The following is a 12,530-nucleotide window of genomic DNA, read 5'->3' on the forward strand; positions in this document are numbered from 1 at the left end:
AAGTGAGTGAGCTGGGCGATAAAGCCCCAAGCCTTTTCCTTCTGCTCTCTATGGAAGAGAGGGCTGATGTAATATACTCCTGAAAAAGAAGGAGCAAAAAAGAACCCTTTACATTCTGAAGATTCCTGGGTCCAAGCCAAAAACTTCCCAGAGTTCCACATGGCACACATAAGGTTTCAATTAGGACAGGCTGAAGTGACCAATCACAGTGCTTTTTCACCAGAGACTGTTTTCATTTTATTTGGAGACCTTCTTTAAAGACCATAATTCACAAGCAAAGGTACTTATTGTGAAAATGAATGTTTTAGTCTTTTCGCAACAGACCTTTCGCAATATGAATTTGTCAGTTGTATCTGCACTCAAAGCTGCTCATTGCTTCTAAAACAAATTATTTAAATGATAAATTCAAACACAAAAAAGTTTTTGACAAGTACTGAAGAATTAATCTATTATTGCCTTTACTCTTACAGTTTTTGAGGTTTTAGTGTGTATATGGATGCAATATGTTCAAATGTTTTGGCCGTTTTGGGAAGACATGGTACATCAGAGTCTTTCCTGGCCCTTCCTAGAAAAATAAACCTGGAACCACTGCCACTGGGGAAATGTGCACAGGCAGGAATTGTGCAGTGGTATCCAGACTTTTTATACTCAGGATAAAAACCAATAAAATGATAACCCCTAGTGGCTATTAACCTTTATTCAGCACACACTACTGCACTGCAATACAGTGGTTTATTTAACAGACTAGTAAGTGGAAGCTTGTCTAACACATTATCACATGATGCGTTACGATACAGTATATATACAAGATGCAGCCATTAAGGCCAATATAAATACATAATACTTACAGCAAGTACAATATTAAAAAGGATGTGTAAGCCATACATGGCTTAAGCATATTTGGTCAGAAAATCTAAAATGTGAAATTAATGAAATACAACACATTTTACAGATACTTAAAAGAGAAAATGATTTCTACATTTTGAGGAAGCCCTGTGATTCCTGCATTAACATACTAAGAAATATGTTCTAATATTATTTTTAACTATTTGAAGTGGAACACTGCAAATGTTCACAATTCATAATATGACTCAAAATGTGTGGCCTTCCTAATGACTCAGGTAGATTGTTTTCTTTTCCATAGAAATAACCAGCTAAAAATCATATTGTAGTTAGTATATAAAGCCATAATGAGATTTTCAAGTGGCATTTAATATACAGCAGTTACTACCTGCCCCCTTTAACCCTTGTGTAGTCTTAACATTCCATATACATGCTTTCACTAAACCAATAAAGCAGCTTCATTGAATTGTAAATCCCAAATCTATTTTGTATGAAGAAACACTTATCACAAACTTTGTCATCAAATTTCAAGTTGAATTTGGGGGGTTTTCTCTGCTGTTTAACATAGTGGCGAATCCCTTTTCACCCTTAAGACAACACAAGGGTTAAAAGTGCATTTTCCTGGATGAATGTTAATTGAATACTTTATACAACTTCACTTCTTTGTGTCTATGTGTGCTAGTTTGCAAAACAAAGGTAAACAGTGCTCAGTGCATGATATAATATTGCATATTTGTGACTAGTGAGGCATGTTCAACTTGAATACTGGAGACTAAAACACCTGGCCTGCCTGTTCAGCTCATAGAGTATATGCTGGAAGGAAAGGCAAGAGGCAAACACATGTGCAAATAGCCCTTTACCCACTGCGGTTGTGGACTCTTTCTCAGATAATCACATGACACAGATGAACCAAAGGTACTGCACCTGAATATTTATCTTCTCTGCAATTCCTAAACTGCGATCCTTCGGTTACTTATGGCCTCCCTCACCATCTTCCTTAGTGTCCATGGGGAGAATATGCACTTGCATCCTCTTCCTGACAAGTTTACAACCATTCCATGTTTTATGTATTTTTATTATTGCCCTTACAATGTTAAGTGGTATGTTTAACTGTGAAAGATGTATGTTTTGACAGTGAGGAGCAAAGCTACATTAAGAAATGTGTGGGCTGTATTTCCTGAATAGCCTTGGCCATTTACCATAATCCATTTGAAGTTCAACTCCCACATAACCCATGAAGCTTGAATCTCCCATATAATTCTGTTTCAATCAACACAAGCTTGTAGAGCACAGAAAGGTTAAAGATAACATTCTCTTTAATCAAACACCGCTTGTTTCTCACCAATAACGATCATGGTAAGGATGAGAAAGACATGAACAATTCAGTGTAAATAAAATACATTACATTAATAATCTAATTCATTCATTATTCCAAGTACTGTATAATGTGCAAAAGGTTCATTTTTACCACAGAAGATTTTCTTCAAATAAAAGTAGGTCTTTGCAAGTGCCGTAAGACCTTTCCTTCCATTTCATAGCCAAACATGGCGTGTTTATTTGGTCTTACACCAGCCTCTACACATACATTATTCATCCATCATTGGTTGGTGAATGCCAGCTTCATCAATAACCAATGGAGAGCAAAATGCTTGTCCATTAACCATTTTCTCCAAGCCCTGCAAAAAAAGTAATGAGAAGGAATGTTACATAATTTCCTGAAGGATAGGTTTCATGACATACAGTAATCAGATCTATAGCATTAACACGTTTATGTTTACAATGTTAAGTTTTCAAACTTACCTCTCCTCCGTAGGAGACCAGTGGAGAGATCTCGCATATGATTTGCTCGTCTGCTGCACCATTACAGCTGCATTGGATCAAAATGATGTGTAGATTTTCAGATGATTTCATTTTCAACAGATTTCACACAGAGATCATGAAAAAAATGTAGATCTCGTTTTTTTTAGTATTATAAATAAATATAATTATTATGTCCAATTTTAAAAGCCACAATTGAATTATTAAAGATATATATCTGAAAATGTTGCACTGCTGATTATTTGCATCATACCACATTGATGGTTGTTTGCAGTCTTATTTTACGTTGCTCAGTTTATGAAAAACATCATTAATAAAATATGATTCTTAAAAGCAAAAACTGAACTGCTACTGAATTTGCAGTTGGTGGGGGATTCTGGGATAGGTGACACAAGGCGGAGCCCACCTGGAGACAGCTGGGTGGTGGCTGTCAGTCTTGCTGACAAAATGGCCGCCTGCATTTAGAACCCAGCGCTTGTGCAGTGCCATCAGGGCCTGGCGGGCGGTGGTGGGACAATCCTTCCCGTTTAGGCTATCGGCATTCTTCAGGGCTGCGAACTCATCCTCCCTCAGAACCTCGTAGACTACAAATGTCCTGTTTGACACCCAACAGGTTAATTCAGCAACTGAACTGAACCTTCCCAAAATTTAAATGATCATATAGACTAGCAATCATCAAATCTGGACCATGAATCCAAATCCCGACCCAGATAATTAGCTTAACAATTAGCGCTACTGGTTGGCCAGACTGTCTTCACACCTAACTCCCAGCTAAAGGGACAAAAACCAGTTCTTGGACCGTGATTTGATGATCCCTGACAGAGACCATTCACCTTGTCTTTATAATCTAGAGCTAGTATTTCTACATTTGCTTTGGTCTCAATGTTACACCGTGGGAATGTTAACTACATAGACTGAGAATTCCAGCAGTCCCACAGTCTGTCTTTATGGTTCTTCTGGGCTGAAAAACATTGAGCCAGCCTGGAAAATCACTCCACTCACTTGGCAAACTTGAATATGTCAAAGACGAATTTCTCCATTTTGATCCCGTTCGGACTATCCGGTTTGATTAGCTGTCCTTTCGCATTCACAAACGGTATTTTCTTCCGTGCCACATGGTGTCGCAACCTGGGCTCGTGAAGGCTGACAGACAGACAGACAGACGCCTTCATGTAATACACGTGATGACTGTATCCTTCTGCCATAATATTGGCAGACGGATATTCTCAAACACATTTTCAAACAGATACCTGTCAAGTAGGAATACATCAAAATCCCCAATAAATGTCATTTAAGTTCAAATAAACTTGAGCCTTGTGTAGTCTGAACATTCTGTATACTCCCCTTGTCCTAAGGGTTAAAAATGACCCGCCTTCACTAAACCTAAAATAAAGAAGCTTAACTGAATTTTAAACCCCAAATCTATAGTGCATGAAAAACATACATTTTTTACTCTTAAGAGAACACAAGGGTTAATTTGAGTTCTAGTTCGCAGTCAAAGCTGGGAATTTCTAAGCACGTTTCCCTGAAATCCTTCAGGAGGCACTCAAACCACAACGGCCGACTTACTCTATCACGTCCTTGAGAAAGGACAGGGAGAAGAAATGGGTGACGATGTTTCCCGCATTGAACACTAGGCGCATGTCCGGGCCTCGCCTCTGTGCGGTCTCTGAGGTGATTTCACTGTACTCCACCACCTGGTAGCACCCGTCCACCTTGCACACCACTCCCATTGGCTCTGCAGGGTCAATCTTCTCTGCCACCTGGAGACAAAATGGCTGAAGATTATACCAGCTCCAAATTCACAATCTCTGCATGTTGTTCCATGTTTGTCCTGAATAACAATCCCAGAATGTTATGGGCAGCAGATAATGATAGAACCATCCACAGTCAGGTCAATAAATATTGGGACATCGACACAATTCTCCTCTTTTTGGCTCTATACACCACAATGGATTTGAAATGAAACGAACAAGGTGTGCTTAACTGCAGACTTTCAGCTTTAATTTGAGGGTATTTACATCCAAATCAGGTGAACGGTGTAAGAATTACAACAGTTTGTATATGTGCCTCCCACTTTTTAAGGGACCAAAAGTAATGGGACAAACTAGCAATCATAAATCAAACTTTCACTTTTTAATACTTGGTTGCAAATCCTTTGCAGTCAATTACAGCCTGAAGTCTGGAACGCATAGACATCACCAGACGCTGGGTTTCATCCCTGGTGATGCTCTGCCAGGCCTCTACTGCAACTGTCTTCAGTTCCTGCTTGTTCTTGGGGCATTTTCCCTTCAGTTTTGTCTTCAGCAAGTGAAATGCATGTTCAATCGGATTCAGGTCAGGTGATTGACTTGGCCATTGCATAACATTCCACTTCTTTGCCTTAAAAAACTCTTTGGTTGCTTTCGCAGTATGCTTCGGGTCATTGTCCATCTGCACTTTGAAGCGCCGTCCAATGAGTTCTGAAGCATTTGGCTGAATATGAGCAGATAATATTGCCCGAAACACTTCAGAACTCATCCTGCTGCTTTTGTCAGCAGTCACATCATCAATAAATACAAGGGAACCAGTTCCATTGGCAGCCATACATGCCCACGCCATGACACTACCACCACCATGCTTCACTGACGAGGTGGTATGTTTTGGATCATGAACAGTTCCTTTCCTTCTCCATACTCTTCTCTTCCCATCATTCTGGTACAAGTTGATCTTTGTCTCATCTGTCCATAGGATGTTGTTCCAGAACTGTAAAGGCTTTTTTAGATGTTGTTTGGCTCTAATCTGGTCTTCCTGTTTTTGAGGCTCACCTATGGATTACATCTCGTGGTGAACCCTCTGTATTCACTCTGGTGAAGTCTTCTCTTGATTGTTGACTTTGACACACATACACCTACCTCCTGGAGAGTGTTCTTGATCTGGCCATCTGTTGTGAAGGGGTTTTTCTTCACCAGGGAAAGAATTCTTCTGTCATCCACCACAGTTGTTTTTTCCGTGGTCTTCCGGGTCTTTTGGTGTTGCTGAGCTCACGTGAGCTGAGCTGAGCGTTCTTTCTTTTTAAGAATGTTCCAAACAGTTGATTTGGCCACACCTAATGTTTTTGCTATCTCTCTGATGGGTTTGTTTTGATTTTCCAGCCTAATGATGGCTTGCTTCACTGATAGTGACAGCTCCTTGGATCTCATAATACCCTCAAATTAAAGCTGAAAGTCTGCAGTTAAAGCATTGTTTGTTTCATTTCAAATCCAAAAAGAGGAGAATTGTGTCGATGTCCCAATATTTATGGACCTGACTGTATATCAGATATGATATCTGCAGAGTCTACAGCCATAGGACTTACCAGGGGTAAGCAGGTTCACCGTTTAATGATGCCTTCATTAATCTCAAGGGCAAACGCATGCTTCAGCTGCATCACATATTGTGTGGGCTATGAATGGGCACAGCAGTAACTGTACTTGAAAGCCACATTGAGGAGAACATTTAAAAGGGGATGGTGGTGGTGGTGGTGTTAAAGTTCTTCAAAACAAAACAACAAAAAATGGGAATTTTACTGATATATCTGTCCGGGGAATAGTCACTGGTCTGGAACCCCCAGAAACAGCAGCTGCTTTTGGAACCAACTGGCTGCAGTTGGAATAACTCATACAATGTGTGTCTAACTGTTTTTTTCAAAATCATGTGGAAGCAAATCCTTAAAAAATCAAATAAGGAACAGTTACTAAAAATATATGCCAATACCTCCCCCATATGAAGACATTTTACTTGCCACATTCTTACAGGCCTCCAGAAAAAATATTAATTATAATTTTCATCTGGGGGATGTAAAACACCAACAATATTTACTTTAGAATAAAAAACCACATCACTCCCTGCCACTAGGTCCAGTGGTTATCTCAGGAGTGGGTACCCCCTTATTTCAAAGCAGTACAGTGGTACAGATTTAACAGAGAGAACCAGACCATTAGCTACAGGCAATTCTTCAGGGTGAGTTTGGTTCGCAGAACGCGAGGATATAAATGGAAATTGGCAAAGGATAAATTCCGCACAGATATTAGGAAGTATTTTTTTCACACAGAGAGTGGTTACTGTGTGGAATAGCTTGCCAAGACATTTAGGCCGAAACACTGGGGGTTTTCAAGACCAGGCTAGGTACAGTGCTAGATACTATTTAGCTTTTAGGCAAGCTAAGCAGTAGGTACACTTTAGTGGTAGGAAAAGGCGAGCATTGCTGGGCTGAATGGCCTGTCCTTGCCATTATGTTATGTTAGGTTGTGTTATGTAACTTACATCACAACAATTTGAAAAAAATCTCTACTCCAATAATACTGTGAAATACAAAGAGGTCAAACAATTGAAATCCTGAATTTGCACTTTTACATGTACAAAAAATATACTGATGCAATCCAAAACAATGCTACCACATAGCATCCTTGAACTTTAGCCTGCCATCTATATTTTAAATGTTCATCAAAATTCTGATATTCCATTATTATATCAACTATTTGAATGAATATGCATTTCATCAGCCAATGGTCACCAATCCTTTTCCTGGAAAGCCAAAATGTATTGTTACTTAGCACTATTGATCAATTGAAGATCCTCATCTGCTTCCTTGGATCTAATTTGGTTGCTTATTTTCAGAGGTGGAAAGTCCAGGGATCAGAATGTATAAGCCCATGTGTTTCCTCCACCCATGAACTCAGCCAGCTGACTTAGTTCATTAGTTCTACATACTGGCTGAAGAATTGTGCTAATTCGCAAATCCAGGTGACTTTTACTTTCTGAACCTGGATTTCCCACCTCTGCTCATTTTAAGGGGAGAACAAAATCCAGCAAACACTGGCCTCACTGGGACCAATGCTGACCACAGATCAATTGTCCATTTGTCCACTCCATTTTCATAAAGAATAACAACTACTTGATCCTTTTCAATGACACTTGAATTTCTTCAGCTTCTGATATCACAGTACCTTAATATCCATCTCTTCATTTTAATCTTCCTATCACTTCTCTAATAATTGCCATTTTCCTCATGATTTCACAGGAGATATAGCAATTTTTCTCAGTGAAGATTAGTTAATAGGAATTGATCAAAATGATAATGCAGTTTCTTTGCTGAATCACCAAGGTGATTTTTTTTTAATACCTGCATATTGTGTAAATGATTTCACCATAAACAATATACATAAAAACACATTAACTTTGTTATCAGCCACAAAAATGGCAACATTACTTCCCAGCTGACATTTTTGTGGTTTTGGAGAGTTCATGAAGTCACTACGACACTCTGAAGTTAATAACTACTTCTAGGCCTATATTTCCCTCTAGTGTTCAAAAAGCAAAACTGCCAACGTCTTATTGTTATTATTAATATCATTATCATCATTATTATTATTATTATTATTATTATTATTATTATTAGTAGTAGTAGTAGTAGTAGTAGTACTATTATATGGCCTATTATTATTATTATTATTATTATTATTATTATTATTATTATTACACAGCAAGGAGGTCCTGGGTTCGAATCCCCGTCGGCCTGGGCCTCTCTGTGTGGAGTTTGCATGTTCTCCCCGTGTCTGCGTGGGTTTCCTCCGGGTACTCCGGTTTCCTCCCACAGTCCAAAGACATGCAGGTTAGGCCGATTGGAGAGTCTAAATTGCCCGTAGGCATGAGTGTGTGAGTAAATGGTGCGTGTGCCCCGCGATGGACTGGCGACCTGTCCAGGGTGTATTCCTGCCTTTCGCTCAATGTATGCTGGGATAGGCTCCAGCCCCCCTGCGACCCTGATCAGGATAAGCGGGTTCAGATAATGGATGGATGGATTATTATTATTATTAGTAGTAGTAGTAGTAGTAGTACTATTATTATTATTATTATTATTATTATTATTATTATTAGTAGTAGTAGTAGTAGTAGTAGTACTATTATATGGCCTATTATTATTATTATTATTATTATTATTATTATTATTATTATTATTATTATTAGTAGTAGTAGTACTATTATATAGCCTATTATTATTATAGTTTTTTTATGAAGATGTTTGGTATTTGCGGATTAAACTGCTAATTTTCTTCACTGTGCTTATTACCATTTCCCCCACAAACAAGCACTTTCCCAAAGCTGTGTGGGGACTCAAAATGGCTTATCTAGGACCACCAAACTACCATGCATATGTTTGTGTTTGACAAAACTGGCCATAACTTGTTCAACTGGAAATTATTTGTCTTCTAATGAACTTTTATGCCACCCATATTGACTGCCATTCAATAAATCAATCTGGGGGTCTCTGCCTCCCATAACAATTGCCTGTGTTGTTATTAACATTAGCATCTATTGATTTACTCCAGAACTGACCTTGGCACCACACTCTGCATCCTTCTCTATGCAGAAGCCAATGAAGAAAGGGTCTGCCACCGTCACCAGAATGTTATCCACACCATACACGTGGATGCACTCGATTCCCCTTTGCGCCATGTCTTCCACAATGCCCTGGGCCCTCAGTGCGCGGTAGAGCCCTCCGTTCCCATCTGAACCAGAAAAGCGGGTGTAAATGCTAATCTTCAAGTGTAAGCGCAAAATCCACATGGAGATCTTCTGTGAAAAGAGCTTTTCTCCTCATAGTGCCTGCTGGAATTGAATATGTAAGCCACACAAACTTACCCGGTGCCATGGAGATCTTGCCCTTGGCTTCCAGAAGGATCTTGCCGGTGTAGTCCATGGCTGGCAGCATGCCTTGTTGGAAGAGGACAACATTTTCTGCACAAAGGCCAAAGAAGTTGTGGCGGGAGAAGAACTCTTTTGTGGAGGCCATTGTTCGTCCACTGGTCATTATGTACCTGATTGGAAGAAAGTGTTGACACTTCTTTTCAGCTGAATTCCGATTTAGAAAGCATGTGCAGTTAAACCATATGGCCATCTCCATGTTCAACATTGAAAGTTACAGCATGTCCATTGCTTAACCTCAAAGATCTCTGATTTGCTAATTGTGTCTATAAGGGGGCATGGTAATAGACTAAAAACTATTCTAAAAAATCTACCTACAGTGATGATAAGGAACAAGGGCTTTTCCGTGTATAATGTGACTAATGGTGCTTCATTAAAGAAGCAGGTCAGATGTGAAATTTAAGCTCCTCTTGGAGCAGCACTCTTGCATGATGAAACCCAGGGGTCCAAATCTGTTCCTGAATACCCACTGGGCAGGGCCCGCTGCCCCTGCCAAATTCCCAGACTTCAATCCACAGATTTATTTGCTCAAATTACACTGAGTGGCCAGACGCATTCAAAAAGCCCCTGTGGCGCTGCTATGAGGATGTAAAACTGTGCACAGTCGTTTGGCTCTAAGCTCAACCAAATCAATTTGGGACTGCTAGCTAAACACTTTCATCATTTTTTTGTTCTGATGAAGTCAAAGCAGGTGAAATATACATGTTTGCCTGTGGTAGGTTCCGATGTCAACACTGGTTGACTTCCCGAAAGTTTCAACATGAATATCAAGTACAAATGATAGATGAATTAATAATATGCTTATACATAATAGTATGGTCAAATTAAGTCAATTTTAGAATGCAATGAAAAAATTGCCTGTCTGCCAGTGAGGTGATCCAATCAGTGAGGTGCAGATAATATAACTACCTTTATAGAGTGCAGTTCTTAAAAAAACATTTTAGCAACTGTAAATAAGAAGCCAGCAGGAGTTCCCAAGACAGAGTTTGGACCTTGTTCTACAGGCCTTGGTAATGCGCTAAATCTGAAGGCAGGGGAAACTCTTACCAGGGAATGCAACATTTCGTCTGGTGCGTCTGTTCTGCAAGCTGCTGCAGCCTCAGAATCCGTTCGGCCTGGAGCTGGAAGAGAGACTTGTGGGACGGCAGCCCCACGTCGTACATCCCTTTGGGGTATGGGACTCCCAGCCTGGTCCCCTGGCCGCCTGCCAGCAGGAGCACCGCCACTTTGTTCTGGGAAATGTGACGAAGCCCTGGGCGACAGGTATTAGATGAAGATGAAGACAGAAATATGTTTCAAATGTTTTGCCCCAGATAGCACTACTCCTATTTATTCTATTTACATTTGTTCATAGAGAATAAACTTCCATCCAACGCAACTGACTGTAACAGGTTACTGTGAAAACAGAAATTGCAAACAATGAGGGTTTATACAAACAGCAGAGCAGAGCAAATATTTACATTAAAGATTGTCAGCTACAATAGTCAATGTAGTCAAGGCTACTTATCAACTAGTTATTTCATGTCTAAATAATGTAACAAGAATGTTTTAAATGGTTAGACAGCTTAAAGTAAAAAAAACAAAAAATTGCAGTTTTTAGATTTGCCAACACACCTGATAGAACTTGATTAGTTGCATCAGGTGTGCTTGAGGTAGAACACATCAAATTCCTGGATCCAGGAAGTGGTTCGGGAACCACTGCTATAGGGGCACCCCATGAGTGATTTGAAAGGGATCTTACCCATTTCCTTCCAGGTCTCTAGCTTTTCTCTGTCACGTGTGGCACTGCCTAGCGCTTCAGTGGGCACAGGCTCCATCCTGCTATCCAGCTTCTTCTTCTCGCCGCTACTGGAACATTCCATGGCATTGTGGAAGAACTGATTGAGCTCATTGAAATCCAGGCTCTCTAGGTCCTGGATCAGTTGAGTTTGTTCCTCCGTATCCAGTTCCGGCCATGAACACAGCAGGTGAGACTGGCCAGCCTCTTTCAGTCTCTGTTCTACACCACTAATGTCCATGATGTCAGTCTTCAGTAGCTGCATCAGCATCAGGAAGAAACACTGGACTCAGTGTCTACCACAATATAATTGCACCCCAAATACAAACAACATGTGCATCCTTCTAATTTCTTGTCAGGAATGATTTGCTACAAAATCAAAATGGAAGATTTTGTCAATACATTGAAATGATTAAGTATTTTCCAGGAAGTACAGATAGTATTAAGTGATCTGTGCTGCAATGCATTCCAGCCACACCTACTTGGTGTAAAAAAAAGCAAAAGAAAAAAAGCTCGTCGGACAGGTTAGGTATAATGACACCTGGCTGGCTCTAAAATGTAAAGTCTCTCAAAAGTTGGCTGTTATTTCAGAACTTATACATCCAAAACTTCAAACTTTCAATGAAAACTGCGTCGTGTGCCATTTAAAACAATATGACATAACGGAGGCATAAAGTAGCTTATACATTTTTCAACTTACCTTATAAAGAAAATGTTTCTCGCTACCGATTGCTTCCACACCAACTTTAAGATTAGTAGTGTAGCAATACTGACTCGTTCGACAAGCCAAATCGTTTCCACGCCTCCTTACTTCAATGGCTCACTCCAGCCGTGACGTGAGTGCGAACACATGCCACGCAGTAACTGTTATCAAGAACTAGTCGCAGTTCAAATATAGAACGCATATGAAATATCAAATTGATAAAAACTCCAAATCTACCATAATTGTAACTCAATTTACAATCAGAATGTATAGCCTAATCTAGTCATTAGACAGTCGCTTTTTAGCCAATACGACTTAAAAGTACATGGACATGGTAAGCAAACACTGATACAGAACTCGATGGAGTGCATACCGGTACACGAAGGTGCACAGTCCGTGTTTAAAATTAGAATTTTCTTTTTGTAATTGTATTTGGGGAGACTGTAAAACCAACATATTTCGGAGGGTAAACAAGATCTGACCACATCTACTCTTTCAGAACTTGTTACGACTTCCTGACTTTTGATATGGCTATTTATTAGCGTTGTGTCATTAACTACGTGGCCTGGTATTCAATCCACACCGAAATCACGTGCGCAGTTAGGAGTTCCGTAAGGACCTGTCCTGACTCCTGCATGGACCTTCGGGCCCGAACATTATACT

At 39.8% G+C, this 12,530-nt stretch overlaps 1 protein-coding gene across 1 annotated transcript; it reads right to left on the minus strand.

Moving 5' to 3' along the window:
- Positions 1 to 2,141: 2,141 nt before the first annotated feature.
- On the minus strand, positions 2,142 to 12,143 carry LOC133129064 (UDP-N-acetylhexosamine pyrophosphorylase-like). The gene is made up of 10 exons (XM_061242886.1): positions 11,865 to 12,143; positions 11,129 to 11,423; positions 10,435 to 10,639; positions 9,325 to 9,500; positions 9,019 to 9,191; positions 4,231 to 4,424; positions 3,664 to 3,804; positions 3,068 to 3,256; positions 2,644 to 2,710; positions 2,142 to 2,519 (listed from the first exon to the last, which is right to left on the minus strand). The coding sequence occupies exons 2-10, from the start codon at positions 11,403 to 11,405 to the stop codon at positions 2,430 to 2,432; spliced, it is 1,512 nt and encodes a 503-aa protein (XP_061098870.1). The 5' UTR covers positions 11,406 to 11,423; positions 11,865 to 12,143; the 3' UTR covers positions 2,142 to 2,429.
- Positions 12,144 to 12,530: the final 387 nt, after the last annotated feature.

The sequence above is a fragment of the Conger conger genome, chromosome 5, assembly GCF_963514075.1.
Source record: "Conger conger chromosome 5, fConCon1.1, whole genome shotgun sequence".
Taxonomy (NCBI): domain Eukaryota; kingdom Metazoa; phylum Chordata; class Actinopteri; order Anguilliformes; family Congridae; genus Conger; species Conger conger.